General features: G+C 39.3%; 1 protein-coding gene across 2 annotated transcripts; it reads left to right on the plus strand.

Moving 5' to 3' along the window:
• The first annotated feature begins 1101 nt into the window (after positions 1 to 1101).
• LOC114265509 (ADP/ATP translocase, mitochondrial) lies at positions 1102 to 15719 on the plus strand. Of its 2 annotated transcripts, none has more exons than XM_028206323.2 (4): positions 1102 to 1233; positions 9551 to 10076; positions 10368 to 10739; positions 15155 to 15719. In XM_028206323.2, exons 2-4 carry the CDS (start codon positions 9573 to 9575, stop codon positions 15449 to 15451), a joined length of 1173 nt encoding a protein of 390 aa, XP_028062124.2. In that variant the 5' UTR covers positions 1102 to 1233; positions 9551 to 9572; the 3' UTR covers positions 15452 to 15719. The 2 variants fall into 2 exon arrangements, with proteins under 2 accessions (XP_028062124.2, XP_082753773.1); XM_082897647.1 differs by lacking the exon at positions 1102 to 1233 and adding an exon at positions 9328 to 9410.
• Positions 15720 to 20265: the final 4546 nt, after the last annotated feature.

Here is a 20265-nt window from a genome sequence, read left to right on the forward strand (position 1 = left end):
TAAAATATTTTCATAGTAGTTGAAATCTTTTAACATTTTCACAGATAAATTTCGGCACAGAGAAATTTAAACGCAAAGAAATTTGAACTTTTCAAAGAGAAATTTCACAAAGAAATTTTAACTTTATAAAGAAATTTTAACTCGTCATAGTGAAATGAAATTTCTCTAATAATATTATTGAGAGATCTTAATTAATAAAAAAAATATGTTAGACCTCTCTTACTACTAAAAATTTGAGAGTGAAATTTCATTAATTTCTCAAATTAAAAACACCTATTTAAAAATTAGACTGAAATTAAAAAGTAAAATAATTTAATCATTCTATTCAAAGTAATGGAATGTTAACATTCAATTTAAAATAATTTTTTTTAATGAACTATTTTATTATTAACAATAATGATAGAAATCTCATTTTTGGAAGGCTCTACTAGCCCCAAAATGATCCACCATATTCATGATGTGAGTTTATACATACATAAGTGGGCCCTACATTACATAAATGGTGTGCATCATTTTGAGAGTTATGGGGTCCTCCAACAATGGGATCTCGCTCATTTTCCTATTATTAATTTCTAACTAATTTTTTTTAATGAATGTTATGATGAAAAAATAACAATTGGCTTGCTTGGTTATGTTTTTTCTAAAATACTTTTCAGAAAATTCTATATTTTATTTTTCGTGTTTTTTTATTTTTACTGAATTTTTTTAATATTTTAAACAATTTTTTTTTTTACTTTTTAGACATACCTAACATAAATATACTTAAAAAAAAATTGTGAAAAAACCTTTCAAAAATTTACTAAATACCAAAAATACAAAAAAATATGAGAATTCAGTACATTTTTTATATTTTTATGTATTTATTAAATTTTTTATAATATTTTTTCACAAATTTTATACTTTTTAGATACATCTAAATAAGGTACATCTAAAAAAATAAAAAAATATTTAAAATTTTAAAAATATTTACTAAAAACAAAAAACACGAAAGCGAAAAAATTAAGTTTTCAAAAAATTTAATTTAAAAAACTCAAACCAAACACATAACACTATCGCATCACATGGCATATACACACCACAAAAACTTATCCCGCAACACACCAAAACATTTCTCCCCCATGAAGTACTATATATTCCTCGCCAGCCTCCGCCATTCCTCCCTTCACACCCCCTCTCTCTCTCTCTCTCTCTCCTTCCTTCGACTCGGTGACTTCCGACGCGACCAGGACGCAGGTACTCTCCCTCTCTCTAAAAAGTACTTTCTCTCTCTAAATTAGTTCTTCTGGCCTGAACGCCTTCGATCTGTTGTCTGCATTTTGGTTTGTGAACGTTTTTGTTGCACAATTTTTTGGTTACGAATGAGTATTGGATTGTATTGAAGGCATTGTTAAGGTTTCAGATCTCTATAATTTCTTTGCCGTTTCTCTTAGATCCGTATATTTCTCTCGGTTTCCTTGCATCCTGTGCAGAGTTTTTATTTCTGCTTTGTTTGAGTAGTTTAGTTCGTTCTACGCTGTTATATATATCTGTATACGAATTTATATATCTGTGTATAATTTCTACTGACTATTTGCTTGTCCTTGGATCTGTGGAGACATGTTTTATATTTGAATCAGCGGTTGATCTACTGGTATTGAGTGGATGTTTGGGATTTGCTTATTTGGTGTTTTTTTTTTTTCAAAAAAAGAGAAAAAATTGTGGATTTTTTCAAAAATTTGTTACTTTTAGATTTGTCTAGACAAGGCCGACCAAAAAGGCTTCGTTTGGGAAGTGGGTTGGCTTTTTGATTTTTTGGCCTTTTTTTTTATTATTTTAGCTTGGGTTAAAAGGCTTTTCAACGTTTTGGTTTTTTTAACTTTTTTTTTGTAAGGGAAGAATGTACTGATTATGGATGGGATGTGATGTTTTGTTTGTTGTGGTTAAAATAGCCTATTTTATCTTTTGTGACTGAAATAGCCAAAAAAAACCTATAAAAAATTTGACATAATTTTTTTAAAAAGTCACTAAAGACAACTTTTAGAGGAGCTGGCTTTTTAAGGTGTTGCCAAACACCATCTGAATTTTTTTTTTTTTTTGAACGGAACACCATCTGGTTGTGATTTATGTTTCTTATGTTTTATTTTCTGTTTTGAACAAATCTTGGTTTTGTGTGCCAAGTCAAGTATCTTCGGCATATAAAACTGATAGAGATCTTATCAATTTTTCTTCCAACTACAAGCATCAGTGTGGCCCCCTGTTGGTAGACAAACTAGTAATTTAGTAAAGGTATGTAGCAAAGTTGTTTGTTATAGGGTCATGCTAATGACAATCCAATGGCGTCATTATCATTCAGGTAGAAATAATGTTATTGATGTTAGAATTTTAATGCACTTTTTACAAATTTCTAAACAATTTTATATACTTCTAGCGAACAACTTCTTTCCAATCCGATCATGGACTGGAGAGATCCAATTTCGCCCACTGTGGTCCATAGAGGGTTGTCTCGATTATGTGAACTGTTTATTTTGTGGCCGCATCGAATACAGTATTTATATAAAAAATTAAGTCGATCGGATATCGATAACCACTTGATTATATCACATTTTTTTGAAAAAAATAATTTTTTGTATGATTCTGAAGGCGCCTATTTTTTCCTCAACAAATGCGATCTGATTAATTGACTATTGGTATCCAATCGAACTAATTTTTGGTATTAATAATGAACTCGATGTGCCTCACAAGATAAATGGTTTGGATCGTCAAGATGGAGCCCATAGTGGGCCAAAATGGACCTCTTCAGTCCAATCATCAATTGGAGAGGAGCTGCTCTCTATTTCTATACACTTTTCACATATTTTTATGGTTCTTTTTTAATTTTTTTTTTATATACATACATCCGACACTTGTGCCCAACATTTTGATCTCATTAGCATTTTCCTCAGTTATATAGGTGATTCCATGGATCTAGTTGTATTAATAGAAGGTATATTTGGTATTTGCTTTATATATTTTGGTCTTCACCTAAGAAGCACGGAAACGGACACGCGACACGACACGGACACAACACGGACACGCAAAAACGCAACTTTTCAAAAAATAAGGGACACGACACGCCGGGGACACGTTCAATATATATAATTAATTTTATTTATTATATGTCATAAAATTATTTAAAAAAATCAAATAAAGGTAATAAAATATACAAAATAACACTATTAAAATTATAAAAAATAAACATTTAATTGATTTAACATCATATATATCGTTCACAATTAACATAAAATAGCATTCCATCAATACATAACATGTCATTCGAAGCTACCAACCATCATTTGTTACAAAATGCATGAAAATCAAACCACAAAATATAAAATTATCCAATGTACCAACAACTATTACAAAATCCATAAATATCAACCTAAGTAGAGGAAACTATTACAACATCTTCACCACCGCCACCATCTTCTCCTTCATCTGTAAATAGGACCGCCTCCATAGCCGGTTCATCAAGTGAGAGGTTAGCTATCCCAAGCATTCCAATATCATCAAGTGAGTCAAAGTTATCTCCGGCAATATCCCACATTTTTGTCTCTCCTTGCAAGTATTGGGAGCTCCTCCTTGATAAAAGACGAAGATTGCTATGAATGAACACCAAATCCTCCGCGCGTTGAGGGACCATCTTGTTCCTTCTCACTGAGTGAATAAAGGAGTAAGTACTCCAATTTCTCTCACAACAAGATGAAGAGGCAGGTTGCACAAGCAATCTCAAAGCTAGTTTTTTAAGAGATGGTGCATATGCACCATATGCACACCACCAAGTATAAGGATCCATGTGCCACCTATTATGAATGGAATATACTCTGAGAATGCTTCAACATAACTCGAAAATTTTCCAAACTCAGTTATCACCTTGCTTCGCTCCGTGATATCTTCAAAATACCTCTTAAAACACTTGTTCCTCTCGCGTGTCACCTCTTCATCCCTATGTGGAGGAACTCTATTTTGATCCTCATGGAGCCACTCATCACTATAATACCTACAATCCAAAATAGGAAAAATAATTATTTCAAGAAAGACTAGATAAGTCCATTAAAATGAAATATGTAAAACAAATTTAAATGTGGTACTTACTTTGGATTCAATGAATGTGTCATACAATGGAGAGGAGTATTGTTTTTATTCCAACGATCCACGAGAATTTGATGCACCACATTGTAAAATGTAGATTCCTCATCTATTCTTTTCCCTTCATGCCTATAAACTGACATTTCACTTTCTCTATCATTGAGTCCCACATATCATATACTAAGTGAAGGCAAGGTTTGTCCGTATCACAAGCCCTAAGCATGTCATATATAGGACCCGTGAAGGAAAGAATATAATCAATGTAATCCCACCACACATCATCCAAAATCTTTTCTTTCACAAATTTTGCCTTCCCAACATCATCCTCTCTATAGCAATTTCACTTGTCACTAATTACCATTGCTTGAAGACCACGTTTTATAAGCTTTAACTTCTTGAGCATAACAATTGTGGAGGCAAATCGTGTTTCGGCAACCGAAAGCAACTTCAATGACACAAATTCATTGTACATAGCCAATCGCATTGAGTGATTAGAGATAAAATTCTTAATCATCAAACCATCTCCGGCAATATCAGTAATCCAATTACATTCTTCATATGTGACTTCATTCCTCTCAATAGTCTTTGCGGCACAAATATTTTTCAAAGCTAGATTTAATGTGTGCACCACACAAGGAGTTCATAGAATATGAGGGAATTGAGCTTCAATGAGTTGTCCGGCTGCCTTACAATTAGGAGCATTATCCGTGATGACTTGAACCACATTACTTGGCCCAACCTCATTAATCACTTCTTTCATCAAATTTGCAATGAAATATTTGTCTTTAGTTTCTCCAGAACAATCAACTGCTTTAATGAACATAGGCCCACTTTCACTCACTGCCATAAAATTAATCAAAGGCCTCCTTTGAGAATCACTCCAACCATCACTAACAATGCTCACCCCTTTTTCCTTCCATGTGCCCCTAATTGGTTGCAACAATTTATCAATGTTTGCCCTCTCTTTTTGAAGTAATGTGGTTCGTAACAAATTATAACTGGGAGGCAAATATCCAGGAATATTATGATTTGCAGCAAATGTGTAAGAGCTAACATAGTAAGGATTTCTTGTAAGATTAAAAGGTACCCCCCGAGTAGAACATCCTAGCAATTTCAAAATGCAATTGCGCTCTCTATCCTTCAAGTTGAATGCTTTCTTAATAGCACTTCCACTCCCACTCCCACTCCCAGGCGCACTCCCACTCCCACTCCCACTCCCACTCCCACTCTCACATGCTCTCCTCTTCTTTGATTCATAAGCATAACTACTACCCACTGATACAGTGGAAGGAGGCAATGGTACATTTTTGGGAAGAGCATTTTTAATTCTCAGCTCAGCAGCATCATTCTCATTTTGTAGTTGTGAAAGTTTTTGACTTGTCACTTTCTTACAAGCACCAATTCCCTTTTCTGGGAGTTTTAACAAGTGTGCCCTTACTCTTGTATATGAACCTTTGAAAGTATTATTACAAAATTTACATTATAATTGGCAATTTCCTTCTCCTTCCCCAGGTTTTGCTAATTTAGTTATATACTTCCACAATGGTTTATTCTCATCAAAATCATCATCAGGTATATCATTAGAACTACCACCCGTAGCCATTGTTTCAGAATTAATAATTGGTCCCTATAATAAAATTAATAAACATACATTATTAAAATTATATCCTCAAATAATAGAAAAAAAAATGAAATCAGAATATAAAAAAAATAAAAGAAAAGAAAAGAAAAAATAAAACAAAATCAGAATCAGAATTAAAGAAAAAGAAAAGAAAAAATTAAATTAAATTAATAAAAGAAAAAAAAATCAAAATCAAAATCAAAAGAAAAAAAAGAAAAAAAAAATAAAAATCAGAATCAAAATCAAAATAAAAGGAAAAAAAAATGAAATAAAAGAAAGAAAGAAAGGCTGAGACAGAGAGAGAGAGAGCGCTATCGAAGAGAGAGAAATAAAAGAAAGAAGAGGCTGAGACAGAGAGAGAGAGCTCTATCGAAGAGAGAGGGAGCGATCGAAGAAGATAGAAGAGTCGTACCTTCCTTAACGATGCAGCAAATCGACTGAAGATCGCACGAAGAAGATCGCCGACTGACGACAGACGATCGACGACCGACGACAGACGACCGACGAGGAGCAACGATCGACGAGAGACGACGTACGACGAAGTCAGGTCCTCTCTCTTTCTCTCTTTCTCTCTTTCTCAGCTGTTTATCTTCTATTCCATAGTCGATTCGAAGAGATTAGGCGAATAGAGATTAGGGCAAATTTGATCTGTTTTTGGTTATTTTCAAATTGACCCCAAAAAATTTTAGTAAACTGTGAAATTGCCCCCCCGCGTGTCCCAAACGTGTCTATAACGTGTCCAAAACGTGTCCGGATGTTAAAAAATTAAAAAAAAAATGGGATACTCTCCCATGCGTGTCGGACACGTGTCCACCGCGTGTCCGACGCGTGTCCGTGTCCGACACGTGTCTGACACTGGTACGGAGCCCTCGGAGAGGTGTCCGTGCTTCATAGGTCTTCACGTTCATAGCTCTCTAGCACACATCTAATGTTGTTGTCTATTTGTTTATGTTATTGGAAAAGCAAAATTATAACATAATGTGCAATTAGTGTACTGTACCCTGCAGTACAGTACGCTAACAGTATGTCTTCTTCTTTTTCTTCTTCGTCCTTTTTTTTTTTAATGTTAAAACATTGATTTTTTTTTTATAAATAAGCAAATTTATTAGAAAAGTATCAAAATGATGCAAAGAATATAAAATTCAAACCCCTAAGAAAAAAATGCTAAGCTATCAAATCCTCTACAAAATCAACATAAGCTAAAATATCTGAATCGACCAACCTCGTAACCCAATTATATAACATCATAAACACTCGCCTCTCCAACTAAGAAATCAAATGAGACACCCCTTGGAATACACGCCTGTTACGCTCTAACCAAAGAAGCCATATTAAACAGTAAGAGGCAATCATCCATGCCTTCCGACGTCTCCTCCCAACCCTACCCCCAGCCGAACTTTGCAAGATTGCTAACCCCGAACCTGGCTGCACCCAAACCAAACCAAAAGTCGCCACAATAAACATCCAAAATCGATACATAACTAGGCAATGAACGAGCAAATGGTTTACCGATTCAGCATCACCACAACACAAACAACACCAATTCACTAGTACATGCCCACGGCGCATCAGATTATCGATTGTCAGAATACGTCCTAAGGCCGCCGTCCACACAAAGAAAGCTACCTTAGATGGCGTGCCTGACACCCAGACACATTTCCAAGGAAACCAAATTGCATTTACATGAGCAAGCGCACCATAGTAGGCAGATACAGAAAAAAGTCCCTTAGAGCCAGGATAGACCCAAACCATAGAATCTTCCCCTACACCCCCAGCTTGCAACCCGTATAAAAAACCCAACAACTCCACTAACTGATCCACCTCCCAATTCTGAACCTCATGACGCAGCCGCACATTCCAAACTACCGCTTGTCCTTGCCCCATTCTAACCGGCCCCACCATGACATCACAATCTTCTACAATACCAAAAATCAGAGGAAACAACTGCTTTAAAGAAGTATCCCCACACTACCTATCACGCCAGAAACAGACTCTATCTCTCAACCCTACCTTTAGCTGAATCCTTCGCCAAAACTCCTCCTAGCCTAACCAAACTCCTTTCCAGACACCACGACTACGAGGTTGTCCCGTCCTACTTGAACACCACCCTCCTCTTCCCAAACCAAACTTTGCCACAATCACGTTCCTCCATAAACGCTCTATTTCCCCCACAAAACGCCACAACCACTTACCCAGTAACGGCAAATTAAACATAACCAACTGCTTAACCCCCAAACCTCCTTTCTCCTTAGGACGACAGGCTTAATACCACGCCACTAAATGAGAATGAGAACCATCCCCCTCATTTCCCTATACAAAATCTCGCTATAGCTTCTCAATCCGCTTTGCAACTGCCATCGGGATCACATGAACTAACATAAAATAAGTCGTGATACTTGATAAGACACTCTTGACCAACGTAAGCTTCCCGCCTTTAGATAAATATTGTCACTTTCACCTGGCCAACCGCTGCTGCACACGTTCCACCACCTTGTCCCACACCCCAAGGGCCTTGTAAGAAACTCCCAAAGGTAGACCAAGATACGAAACTGAAGCCACCTTGCACCCCAAAATCGCCGCCAAAACCGGAAGTTGAGCCACCTCACATAATGGAATTAATTCAGACTTTGAGAGATTAACCCGAAGACCAGACATAGCCTCAACACATAGCAACACACACAGAAGATGTCCAATCTAACCAGCGTTTGCATCACAAAATACAAGAGCAGCATCCGCATAAAAAAGATGGGATACGATCAAAGAAGTTGGTCCAGAACCCACCTCAAAACCCTGCAACAAGCCTCCATGAACTGCCCTTGACAACAAACGCCCTAAAGCCTCCATAACCAGAATAAACAACAACGGGGATAGGGGATCACCTTGCCGAAGGCCTCTATATGTGGGGAAAAAACCTGCTAGAAAGCCATTGACCAACGCAGATATCTGCTCAGTAGATATACAAAAATGTATTCAGCGCCTTCATCTAGTCCCAAAACCTATTCTCTCCAATACAGAAACTTCCAATTAACATTGTTATATGCATTCTCAATATCTAGTTTACACATAATCCCTACCTTTCTCTACCTCAACGTTGAATCCACACATTCATTGGCCACCAATTCATTGGCCACCAAAACTGCATCCAGAGTTTGCCTACAAAGGCATTTTGTTTTTGATATTTTTTAAATATAGATATTATTTTTTTAGACCAAAATGACAAATTATTTTTTTGAATTGAATTTTAAAAAGAGTTTGGTTATGAGTTTTAAATAGAATTTTTAATAGAGTTTTGAGTTGTGTGTTTGGTTATAAGTTATAAGTTTTTCAATTAAGTATTGAAAACTCTTTTCAAAACTCATAATCAAATAAATTTTCATTTTTCATGTCACATCAAAAATTTAAAACTCAATTCAAAACTCATAACCAAACAAATTTTCTTTTTTCAAATCATAATTTCAAAACTCTCAAACTCAAAAAACAACTCTATTTTCAAATCATAATTCTAAAACTCTACCAAACACTATCATTGTTTTTGTGTTGTCATTGGATTTTAAGTTATTTTATTCAAACTTATAATGTGTTTCTTGTGTGTTTGAGTGTTGGGAAGTGTCCATGGAGTGTCAGGTCGGTGTTAGACATGGTGTCAGACATGGTGTCGGACGTGACTTGTTACCTTCTTAGAATTGTATGTGCCTCTTAGATCTAGACTATACTTACATAAATCTTGAAATTTCAATTATTTGATGACAAAAGCTGCTTGTGTGCTTTGTAATTTGCTTAAATGGATGTTATAATTAACCATAATGTTTTGCATGAAATCTGCAGGGGTTCTTAATTACAAGGCATAATGGCTGATCAGCACCAGCACCCGCACCCAACTGTCATTCAGAAGGTAGCTGGCCAGCTACGTCTCAATTCCAATGCTCAAATGTGCTATGGAGGTTATCAAAAGCCTGCTCTTTACCAGAGACGATTTTCATATGGAAATTACTCTAGTGCATCATTGCAGTATCCCATGACACAAACATGCCGAGCGACCCAAGATCTATCATTGGTTGCTGCAAATGCTTCACCAGTGTTTGTCCAAGCTCCCTCAGAGAAAGGCTTTGCAGGCTTTGCCATTGATTTTCTCATGGGTGGAGTTTCAGCTGCTGTGTCAAAAACTGCTGCTGCTCCAATTGAGCGTGTGAAACTTTTGATCCAAAACCAGGATGAGATGATCAAAACTGGTCGGCTTGCTCAACCCTACAAGGGAATTGGGGAATGTTTCAATCGGACAATTCAAGAGGAAGGATTTGGATCTTTGTGGAGAGGGAACACTGCTAATGTCATCCGTTATTTTCCCACTCAGGTTGGTTATTCTCCATCTGACATGGTTCAATTTTACATATTTACGTAAGTGGAACATGCATATGTATTCTTTTACTGGATCCAGATCCTCATCATTACATGGTTGTAATGGACCTCCATTGCATCATCTAATGGTTGTGGAAAAACCACGTCAATTGCTGTAATGATTTTATCTTAATTTGAAATAAATATAAGTTCATATAACCATTTTACGACCATGCAATGGGGAGGATCTCAGTCCTCTTTTACTTCCCTGTATTGTGTGCTCATTACAAACTGAATTCTTTTACAGGCTTTGAACTTTGCGTTCAAGGATTACTTTAAGAGTCTTTTCAACTTCAAGAAAGACCGTGATGGCTACTGGAAATGGTTTGCTGGTAACCTGGCATCTGGTGGTGCTGCTGGTGCTTCTTCCCTTCTCTTTGTCTATTCACTGGATTATGCTCGAACCCGTCTTGCTAACGATGCCAAGGCTGCAAAGAAGGGAGGAGAGAGGCAGTTCAATGGCTTGATTGATGTCTACAGGAAGACACTTCAATCAGATGGTATTGCTGGCCTTTACCGTGGATTCAACATTTCATGTGTTGGCATTATTGTATACCGTGGTTTGTACTTCGGAATGTATGACTCTTTGAAGCCAGTGCTCCTCACTGGGAAAATGCAGGTTAGTAAATTATTTTGTGGCTCCACCTTGTTTTGCTTTTATTGCTTTTAAAAAAAATGAGTTGGTGTCGGTTTGTGTTACGGGTTCAATGTATGCGTCTAGCAAAAAGATATTGTAAAGAACCTAGTTACCGGATTTTGACTCTCATTTACTTGCTTGTTTGAGAATCTGTCTCCATGAAAATTTTGATAATTGAGACTTCACTCCAGAAACCGACAGCTGTTACAAAATCATAATCTGATAATTGAGACTTCACTCCAGAAAAAGTATTCACTGTGTTTGGTTTGAGTTTTCTGTATTAAGTTTTTTGAAAATTGACTTTTTTGGTTTTTGTGTTTTTTTGTTTTTAGTGAATATTTTTTAAATTTTAAACATTTTTTTTACTTTTTTAGATGCACCTTACTTAAATGTGTCTAAAAAGTAAAAAATTTGTGAAAAAATATTTTAAAAAATTTATAAATACATAAAAATACAAAAAAATGTACTGAATTCTTGTATTTTTTTGTATTTTTGGTATTTAGTGAATTTTTAAAAGATTTTTTTTACAATTTTTTTACTTTTTAGGTGTATTTATGTTAGATGTGTCTAAAAAGTAAAAAAATTGTTTAAAATATTAAAAAAATTCAGTAAAAACAAAAAAATACGGAAAATAAGAAAGTAGAATTTTCTGAAAAGTGTTTTGGAAAACTGGAAACCAAGCAAGGTAATTACTAGCTAAAAACAGCATTCTTCCTTGATCCTCAAGAACCTATCACCTACTTCACCCACTTAAACCTACTCCACTAAACCTAACCCACTACACCACTACCACCTCACCTACTCCATTAAACCTAACCCACTACACCACTACCACCTCCACTTCACCTACTCCTTACCTACTACACACTCACCCTCTTCTATATATAGGAATCATGAATCATTGTAATAAATAGAACATTAATATCAATCAATAATACAATTCTCTATTTCTCTTTATACATTAAATTTTCTACATGGTATCAGAGCAAGGTTAAGCACTTAGTATTTTTCGCTTCACCGGCGGGCGGCAACCTCGCCTTGGCCGCCCGCCGGACCTCAACCTAATCTGCTAGAATTTTCTACACATACCTTGAAATTTCTTCGAGTCCACCACCACTGCCCCTCCTCTCACTGTTGTCCTCCCATACACCACCGTCTCGGTCGTCTTCATCTACAATGTTGCAGTGAAGGATCTCAAGCGTGGTTTTGTTGCATCCAACTCAAAGGATGATCCAGCCAAGGAAGCTGCAAATTTCACCTCCCAGGTTATTATTATGAATCACCCGGGTCAGATTGGTAATGGGTATGCTCCAGTTCTTGACTGCCACACCTCCCACATTGCTGTCAAGTTTGCTGAGATTGATCGTCGATCTGGCAAGGAGATTGAGAAGGAGCCCAAGTTCTTCCGTGAACATGCTCTCCTTCCTTTTACTCTTGGAGTGAGGCAGATGATTTGCTGCTGTAACAAGATGGATGCTACCACTCCTAAGTACTCAAAAGCAAGGTATGATGAAATTGTGCAGGAAGTCTCTTCCTATCTGAAGAAGGTTGGTTACAACCCTGACAAAATTCCTTTTGTCCCCATCTCTGTTTTTGAGGGTGACAACATGATTGAGAGGTCCACCAACCTCGATATGATTACACAGCCCAAGAGGCCATCAGACAAGCCTCCTCTTCTCCACATTCTTGATAACACCAACAGCAACAGTTTGACGCATTTATTAGAGAAAAGGTCCAAAGGCAGCTCCTGTCAAAGCTGATGCTCAGCAGGTTGTACCACCTATTGAAGTGCCAGCACTATCCTTGCACATGGGGGGCACCCACTCATTTCTTTATTGTTTTCTTTTACTCACCCATGTGACCCACGATGCAACCTATACTTTTTCTTTTCTTTACACTCTTGTTCCCCACTTTCTTTATTATATATATATATATATATCTCTTTTTATTATATTATATTAAAAAAAAAAAAAAAAAAAAAACTTCATCTCTCCTCCGTTTGATTTCCAACTCCATTATTTTTATTTTTATTTATTTTCTCCAAACCACTTTCCTTATTTCCTCCATCTTTCATTTTTTGATTTCAAATATATTTTTATTATTTTTTCTTTATTTTTCTTTCACATTCTTTTTAATCTTTTTCCAATTCCCTTCATACCATATAGCTTTGCACACCAAATCATATTTTATTCATCTCAGGGATCAACCCCGATCACAATTTTACACAAAAAAAAAAAAAAAAACAAACAAACAAACAAACCACCACAACACACCCGCACCCACAGTGGGATTTTTCTTCTCTACTCTGCTGCAGGTCTCTTCTTCTTGCTTTTCTCTTGGGTGTCCCTTACCGGCGCTGCCTCCATACTACCCACTCCACCGAGCACGTTCACTCCACCCTGCTCCTCCACTACAGCATATGGTGGACCTCCAAATCGGAACATCACGGTAGCCTTCCGCTTCAGCTCCTTGTTTTCCGCCTTCAGCACACTTATCTCTGCTCGCGCATCCTTATACATGCGCTGGAGCAGAGCCAATTGGCCGTTTAAATGCTGCACCTCATTTGTCCTACTCTGCAGCCGGTGCGACAAGTTTGTGACTGCCGTCATCGTCTCCACACAGGACTTCAAAGTATACTGATTGGCTTCAATGTCAGTTTGCACTGCCATTTTTTGCTCCACAGACCGCATAGGAAAGTTCAACGGAGCAAACCCTGGGGCGCTTGGTTGAGGTTCACTGGCCCCCGCACCAGTTATCTCTCTTGTTGACTCGTTAAGGTCTGGAAAGAGAGTGAGCAGACCACGGGAAGACGAAGCCATTTTCTGGACAACAGAGTGTTACAGAGTGTCTCTCTCAGAAATCTCTCTCAGAAAACAGAGTGTTACAGAGTATCTCTCTCAGAAATCTCTCTCAAAAAACAGAGTGTTACAGAGTATCTCTCTCAGAAATCTCTCTCAGAAAACGAAGAGTTTTTCAGAGTTTTTCTAGCAGTTTTTTGTCTCTGCTTTCAAGCCTCAGCCTCCGCTTCGGTTTATAAAGACCATGACAAAGAGGCCGACACGCGTTCTGTCGATCACGTGCATCGCCGCGTGTCTGGCGCACCTTTTGATGGCACGCCTTTTTATGGATTGGGCACGCCTTTTGATGGCACGCCTTTTGAAAACATGGGCACGCCTTTTGATGGCACGCCTTTTTATGGATTGGGCACGCCTTTTGATGGCACGCCTTTTGAAAGATTGGGCACACCTTTTGAGGGTGCGACTTTATAAGGGTCCGACAAGACTCTGTAAACTGTCCCGACATTGATTCCGGTTAGCTCCTTTATGGGTCCGACAAGACTCTGTAAACTGTCCCGACATTGATTCCGGTTAGTTTCTACAAGGGTCCAGCAAGACTCCGTAAACTGTCACAACAACTGTCACAACATTGTCTGCTACAACGGTCCGACATGACCCCATAAACTGTCTTCTACATCGGTCTGACACCGCCATCCAATGTCCTCTACACCGTTATGACACCACCATACAGTGTCCTCTACAACGTTATGACACCCCCATACAGTGTCCTCTACAACGTTATGACACCTCCATCCAATGTCTTCACCAATGGTCTGACACGACCATACAGTGTCACCTATCCTCTTTTATTTTTATGTATTTTCTTGTTTTGTAACTCTCTCCAAATTCAAGTTGGCTAGTTCCTATCCCCCTTGAGTTTGCGGGGGGCTGTTAAAACCTATCACCTACTTCACCCACTTAAACCTACTCCACTAAACCTAACCCACTACATCACTACCACCTCACCTACTCCATTAAACCTAACCCACTACACCACTACCACCTCCACTTCACCTACTCCTTACCTACTACACACTCACCCTCTTCTATATATAGGAATCATGAATCATTGTAATAAATAGAACATTAATATCAATCAATAATACAATTCTCTATTTCTCTTTATACATTAAATTTTCTACAGTATGCTTGTGGAGTGATACTACTACTAATATTGACCATATGATAGAAAGCCTGCTGTAGTGAAATTTGTTGGGTGCTCACAACTTAGGACCAATGAACTGTGATTGTTTTATGACTTCAATGTTGATTGAAATTTAAGTGTCTCCAAATGAGAGGATTATTGAATCCATTCTGCATATTGTGGATTATACACATATTACATTAGTTTAATGTTTTCTGAAAATGATTCATTCCAAATTATCTAATGTACTTAATTGGACTTCTTTTTTTTTTTTTTTTTGATGAAGGTAATTTCTTGTTAATATTTCAAGCCTGCGCTTATCTAAATTACATTTTCTGTATTTTTTTCTTCCAGTGACAAATAAGACTTGTCCTCAATAATACTCACATTGAGCACATGTATTTTGATGATTTCAGGATAGTTTCTTTGCTAGCTTTGCTCTTGGTTGGGTCATTACAAATGGTGCTGGCCTTGCTTCGTACCCAATTGACACAGTCCGGAGAAGAATGATGATGACTTCTGGCGAAGCTGTGAAGTACAAGAGCTCACTCGATGCGTTCTCTCAAATCCTTAAGAACGAGGGTGCCAAGTCTTTGTTCAAGGGTGCTGGTGCTAATATCCTCCGTGCAATTGCTGGTGCTGGTGTGCTTGCTGGTTACGACAAGCTTCAGATGATTGTGCTTGGAAAGAAGTATGGTTCTGGTGGAGCCTAATTCAGATCATTAACCTTGCTCGCGGTTTTAAGGTCATATAGATGGTGATGAAAATTCTTTTGCAGTTAAGTTTGAGAATTTATGCAACACTATTTTTACTCCACATTTGAGTAATCATATTTAAGGGGTTTATCTCCCAAACATTTGTCCTTTTTTTTTAACAGGAATTTTTTGTTTCATGATGATTTGAGATTCTCCAATTGCGTGACATGGATATGAATATTTTTGCCCGAAAATCATTTCGGTTATAATTCTGTACCCCATTAAATTTGGAGCTCTTTCTTGCTTTTTACTGAATACCTTTGTTCGAAGGTTCTTTTTTATTTATTTTATATTTTTTATAGAGCTTGTTTTTTCTCGTGAGTATTTCTCTCTCTGTTAATGCCTTTTTGGGATTTTAAAATCTGATTCATAAAAGGAAAATACTATTTTTATGTAATATGTTTTTGGTTTTTACCAAAATGAAGTGGAGCTAGCATTTTTTTAATTAAATGTGGTTTTGGTGAGCATTTTGTTTTAAAATTATAGTTTCATTGTAGTTCAAATTTTTTGTTTGTTTGTTTGTTTGTTTGTTTGTTTGGTTATTATTATTTTTGTTGAAAGGTGTTATTCTCATTAATTCTTCTTAAAAATTTATGTATCTTTCTATACTATTATTACGTGAAGGCTTAAATTGGTTTAGTTGAAGTTTTCTTCTTCTCATGTTACTTGCCAACTTTATATATGTGTGGGAGCCGGATAATTAGAATAATCAGAAGTGTATTCTAGAAGACAAATATTACACGGTTTTACCCTGCACGATAAGGATGTCGAATATAATAGATAGGCCGAATAGATACTGAACTATGGAGCCGAGTAAATAAGAAGCTAATGAGTGACAAGTGGGCCTGGCCACGAGGTCCAGGAAATAAGTATAAATAAAGGAACAACAGACTAAGAAAGGTATGTGAGAATTGTTGTGCTTAACTTAGAATACAAGCATTCTTGAGTGTGGATTCTGACTTGTCCATCGGAGTGCTAATTCTGGCACTCCGACCGGAGTGTTTATTCCTTTTTAGGTGACCAGAAGAGGATCACGAGCGTTCTTCAAGATCTAAGAAGTATTTCCAAACCACATCTTCATAATTGGCGTCGTCTGTGGGAATACTCAATATATCCATGGCAAGCATAACAAAAGATCCTCCAATAGTCACTGATGAAACCACTCAAAGAGACGACCTCACTTCAACAAACATGCTTGGACCGGAGACTATCGCCTCGAGACGTGCCTTGAACTTCGCCTCACCCTCGACTTCGGAACATGAGACAATGCAGGCGATCATGGAACAAGCAAAGCAAAGCAAAATGAACAGAGGTTGGAGAACATGATCGCTGAGAACGAACGTCTCCATGAAGATTTGGCCTTGGAAGTGGCGAAGTCCAAACAAGCTATACGCCTAAATCCAGAACGATCTCCGAAAGCAGGTGGTCGACGACCTCGAGCCTGACAAGACAACACTGATAGCGACTCCAACACGTTATCCCCGGAACCCAGTAAGAAGGGATGACATGATACCCACCAGTTCTTCCGAAAAAAGTCCCCGTACAATGCACAAGCGAAAAAGAAATAGCTTGGACGAAGATCAACACAATCCCTTCATACGACGGATTGCAAAGGGTGCGCTACCCAAGAAATTCAAAGCACCGTCGTTCACCTTGTACGACAGCAAATCAGACCCCACCGACCACATCCGCCACTACAAGTAGGCCATGACATTGCATACAGACGACGAGGCCCTCATGTGCCGAATATTTTCCAGCAGTTTGGGACCATTGGCGATCAGGTGGTATTATAAACTGGAGCCGGCTTCGATCAAAACCTTCCACCAACTACAGAAATCCTTCAGGGCCAAATTCATCACCAACGAGGTCCAGCTGAAGCAAGCCGACTCTCTTTGGGCAATGCAAATCCTGCCAGGAGAAACATTAAGAGTGTATTCGGCGCGATATTGGGAATGCTTAAATCTTGTTGATGACGCTTGCAACGACTCTATGGCCATCACCGCCTTCAAAATGGGATTACATCCAGATAGTGCCCTCCGCAGTTCCTTGACTAGAAGACCCCCCCAAACAGTCTGGGGGTTGATGAAGAAAGTAGAGGAATACTGCAAAGTGGAAGATGACGCCTTGCGAGTTAAAGCCGGACACGTGGCCAACAAAACAACCCCTCCCAAAATCGCTCAGCCAATAAGCTTCGTACCACCACAGAGCCCTGAACCACGACAGTGGGCTAAACGAGACAAGAGACGGGATTCTCGCCGATCCAGCGATCAATGCTCACACCAAGCAAATGAGCAACTGCAGGTCGATAGCAGGCGCACAAAGCGCGCCGACAAGAAATATACGGAGCTGTCAGAGCCAATCAGCTCGATTATGTCCAAAATCCAACATCTTTCATTTTTCAAATGGTCGTCCAAGATGGTGGGACCTCCTGACACGAGAAGATGGGACAGGCGCTGTGAATATCACAAAGATCACGATCATGATACGGACAGTTGCTATGCCCTGAAAGATCACCTTGAGGAATTGGTGCAAGATGGCCGGCTCCAGCAGCATGTCCGGAAGAGCACAATCAAAACTGTTGCCCTTCGGTAGGAGTCACCTTCCCTCGGCGTTATTCATATGATATATAGCCTTCCAACGCCACGTACAATACATGCAATTTAGTCAGCCCCCCCAGAGGCAACGTACACAAACGGAACAGCCCCACGAAGCTCAGAGATTTCATTATCTTCGACGATTCCGACCTTATCGGCAAAACATTCCCCCATATTGATCCATTGGTCATTGAACTACACATGAACCGATTTACCGTTGAACGCGTCCTCATAGACCAGGGGAGCACTTCAGAGGTTATGTATTACGAGACCTTCATCAAACTCGGTTTCAACGAATCAGAACTGTCTCCAGCTCCTCATCCGTTATTCGGCTTCAACGCAAATCCAGAGTATCCGTTGGCAAAAATCACGTTGCCCGTTCGGGCGAGCTCCCAAACAGTGGACGTCGAATTCTTGGTCGTCAAGCTCCCTTCGTCGTATAACCTCATCATGGGGCGAACTTGGTTGCATACTATTCAGGCCGTGCCAAGCACTTATCATCAGCTGCTACGCTTCCCGACCGAACACAGCATTGAGCAAATCCGTGGTTCCCGGCAATCCCCACGAGCGTGCTATCTCCTTTCTGGAAAGACACCAACGGAGTCGCAGGTCAACTCCACTGAAGTGCCGAATCGAGACAGTCTGGACAATGTCAGGCGGCTCCCTGGCGAAAAGCCACAGAAGCTCTAGGCGATACCAGCAGCAGCTTCCCGAGACGTATGCTCAACGCGTTCAGCTGCGCCGCTACACGCCGAGAATGTTGCTCCTGAAGGTATTTCCAGATGATGAGAGGCCGGTTGATAGAAAATTAGGTACGCGGCATTGCTCCTAACGCACTTGCGCAAATTCTATCATTAAATCCGACCTGTGGGGAATGATATTGGTTCCGAATGGCTCACCATGTACACTTTCCACTACTATAATGCAAAGATTTCTATTTACTCACTGTGCAATCCAGTTCAAAAGTGTTCCAAATAAAGCCTCCGGATTCGGAGCGCCCTTCGTGGATGTCATGATTGGCCAAATAAAGCCTCTGGATTCGGAGCCCCATCGGCGAATGACTTCTTTGGGCTGATAAAGCCTCCAGATTCGGAGCGCCCTTCGTGGATGTCACGATTGGCCTAATAAAGCCTCTAGATTCGGAGCCCCATCGGCGAATGACGTATTTGGACCGATAAAGCCTCCAGATTCGGAGCGCCCTTCGTGAATGTCACGATTGGCCAAATAAAGCCTCCGGATTCGGAGCGCCCTTCGTGGATGTCACGATTGGCCGAATAAAGCCTCTGGATTCAGAGCCCTATCGGCGAATGGCGTCTTTGGGCCGATAAAGCCTCTGGATTCGGAGCGCCCTTCGTGGATGTCACGATTGGCCCAATAAAGCCTCCGGATTCGGAGCCCCATCGGCGAATGACGTCTTTGGGCCAATAAAACCTTCGGATTCAGAGCCCCATCGGCGAATGACGTCTTTGGGTCGATAAAGCCTCCGGATTCGGAGTGCCCTTTGTGGATGTCACGATTGGCCGAATAAAACCTCTACATTCGGAGCCCCATCGGCGAATGACGCCTTTAGACTGATAAAGCCTCCAGATTCGGAGCGCCCTTCGTGGATGTCACGATTGGCCGAATAAAGCCTCCGGATTCGAAGCCCCATCGGCGCATGACGTCTTTGGGCCGATAAAGCCTCCGGATTCGGGGCCCTGTCAGCACGTCTTCAGGGCGATAAAGCCTCCAAATTCAACTGACCAAAATAGTGCCACCGAGCGACGCTCAAGGGCCGAATAATATTCCGAATTCGGAGCAGCCTCCAGAACGAAAACATTTACACATCGAGGTAGGGATATGTAGGTTGAGCCAGTACAACCGCATGAACAAGACAAAACATTGCAGCATTCAAAATAAGATGCTTAATTAAGCACACAAAAATTCAGAATGAGATAAACTTTTAAAATAAAACATTTTATTCGATTAAATAATAATTACAAAAAACGCAATCTGCATTTGAAGCATTACAATATCTATTCTCATACGGCGTCGCGGTGGCACAAGGGCAACGCCGAATCAACGCCCGCTGATCAAAGAGCACTCGCAACTTGAAATGCTTTAATCTGACCTCGCCTGAATCCGCGTTCACACCGACGAGATAATCATCCTCGAGGCAGGGACCTTTGGTACCATAGA

Source organism: Camellia sinensis, chromosome 12 (genome assembly GCF_055761805.1).
Source record: "Camellia sinensis isolate YWXY chromosome 12, ASM5576180v1, whole genome shotgun sequence".
NCBI lineage: Eukaryota > Viridiplantae > Streptophyta > Magnoliopsida > Ericales > Theaceae > Camellia > Camellia sinensis.

What these genes read in the sequence shown, in the direction of transcription:
- LOC114265509 (XM_028206323.2), top strand. Translation starts at nt 9,573, where the DNA reads ATGGCTGATCAGCACCAGCACCCGCACCCAACTGTCATTCAGAAGGTA. An exon ending in TCCGTTATTTTCCCACTCAG is followed by an intron (nt 10,077 to 10,367) that starts GTTGGTTATTCT and finishes ATTCTTTTACAG; the next exon opens with GCTTTGAACTTTGCGTTCAA. An exon ending in TCCTCACTGGGAAAATGCAG is followed by an intron (nt 10,740 to 15,154) that starts GTTAGTAAATTA and finishes TGATGATTTCAG; the next exon opens with GATAGTTTCTTTGCTAGCTT.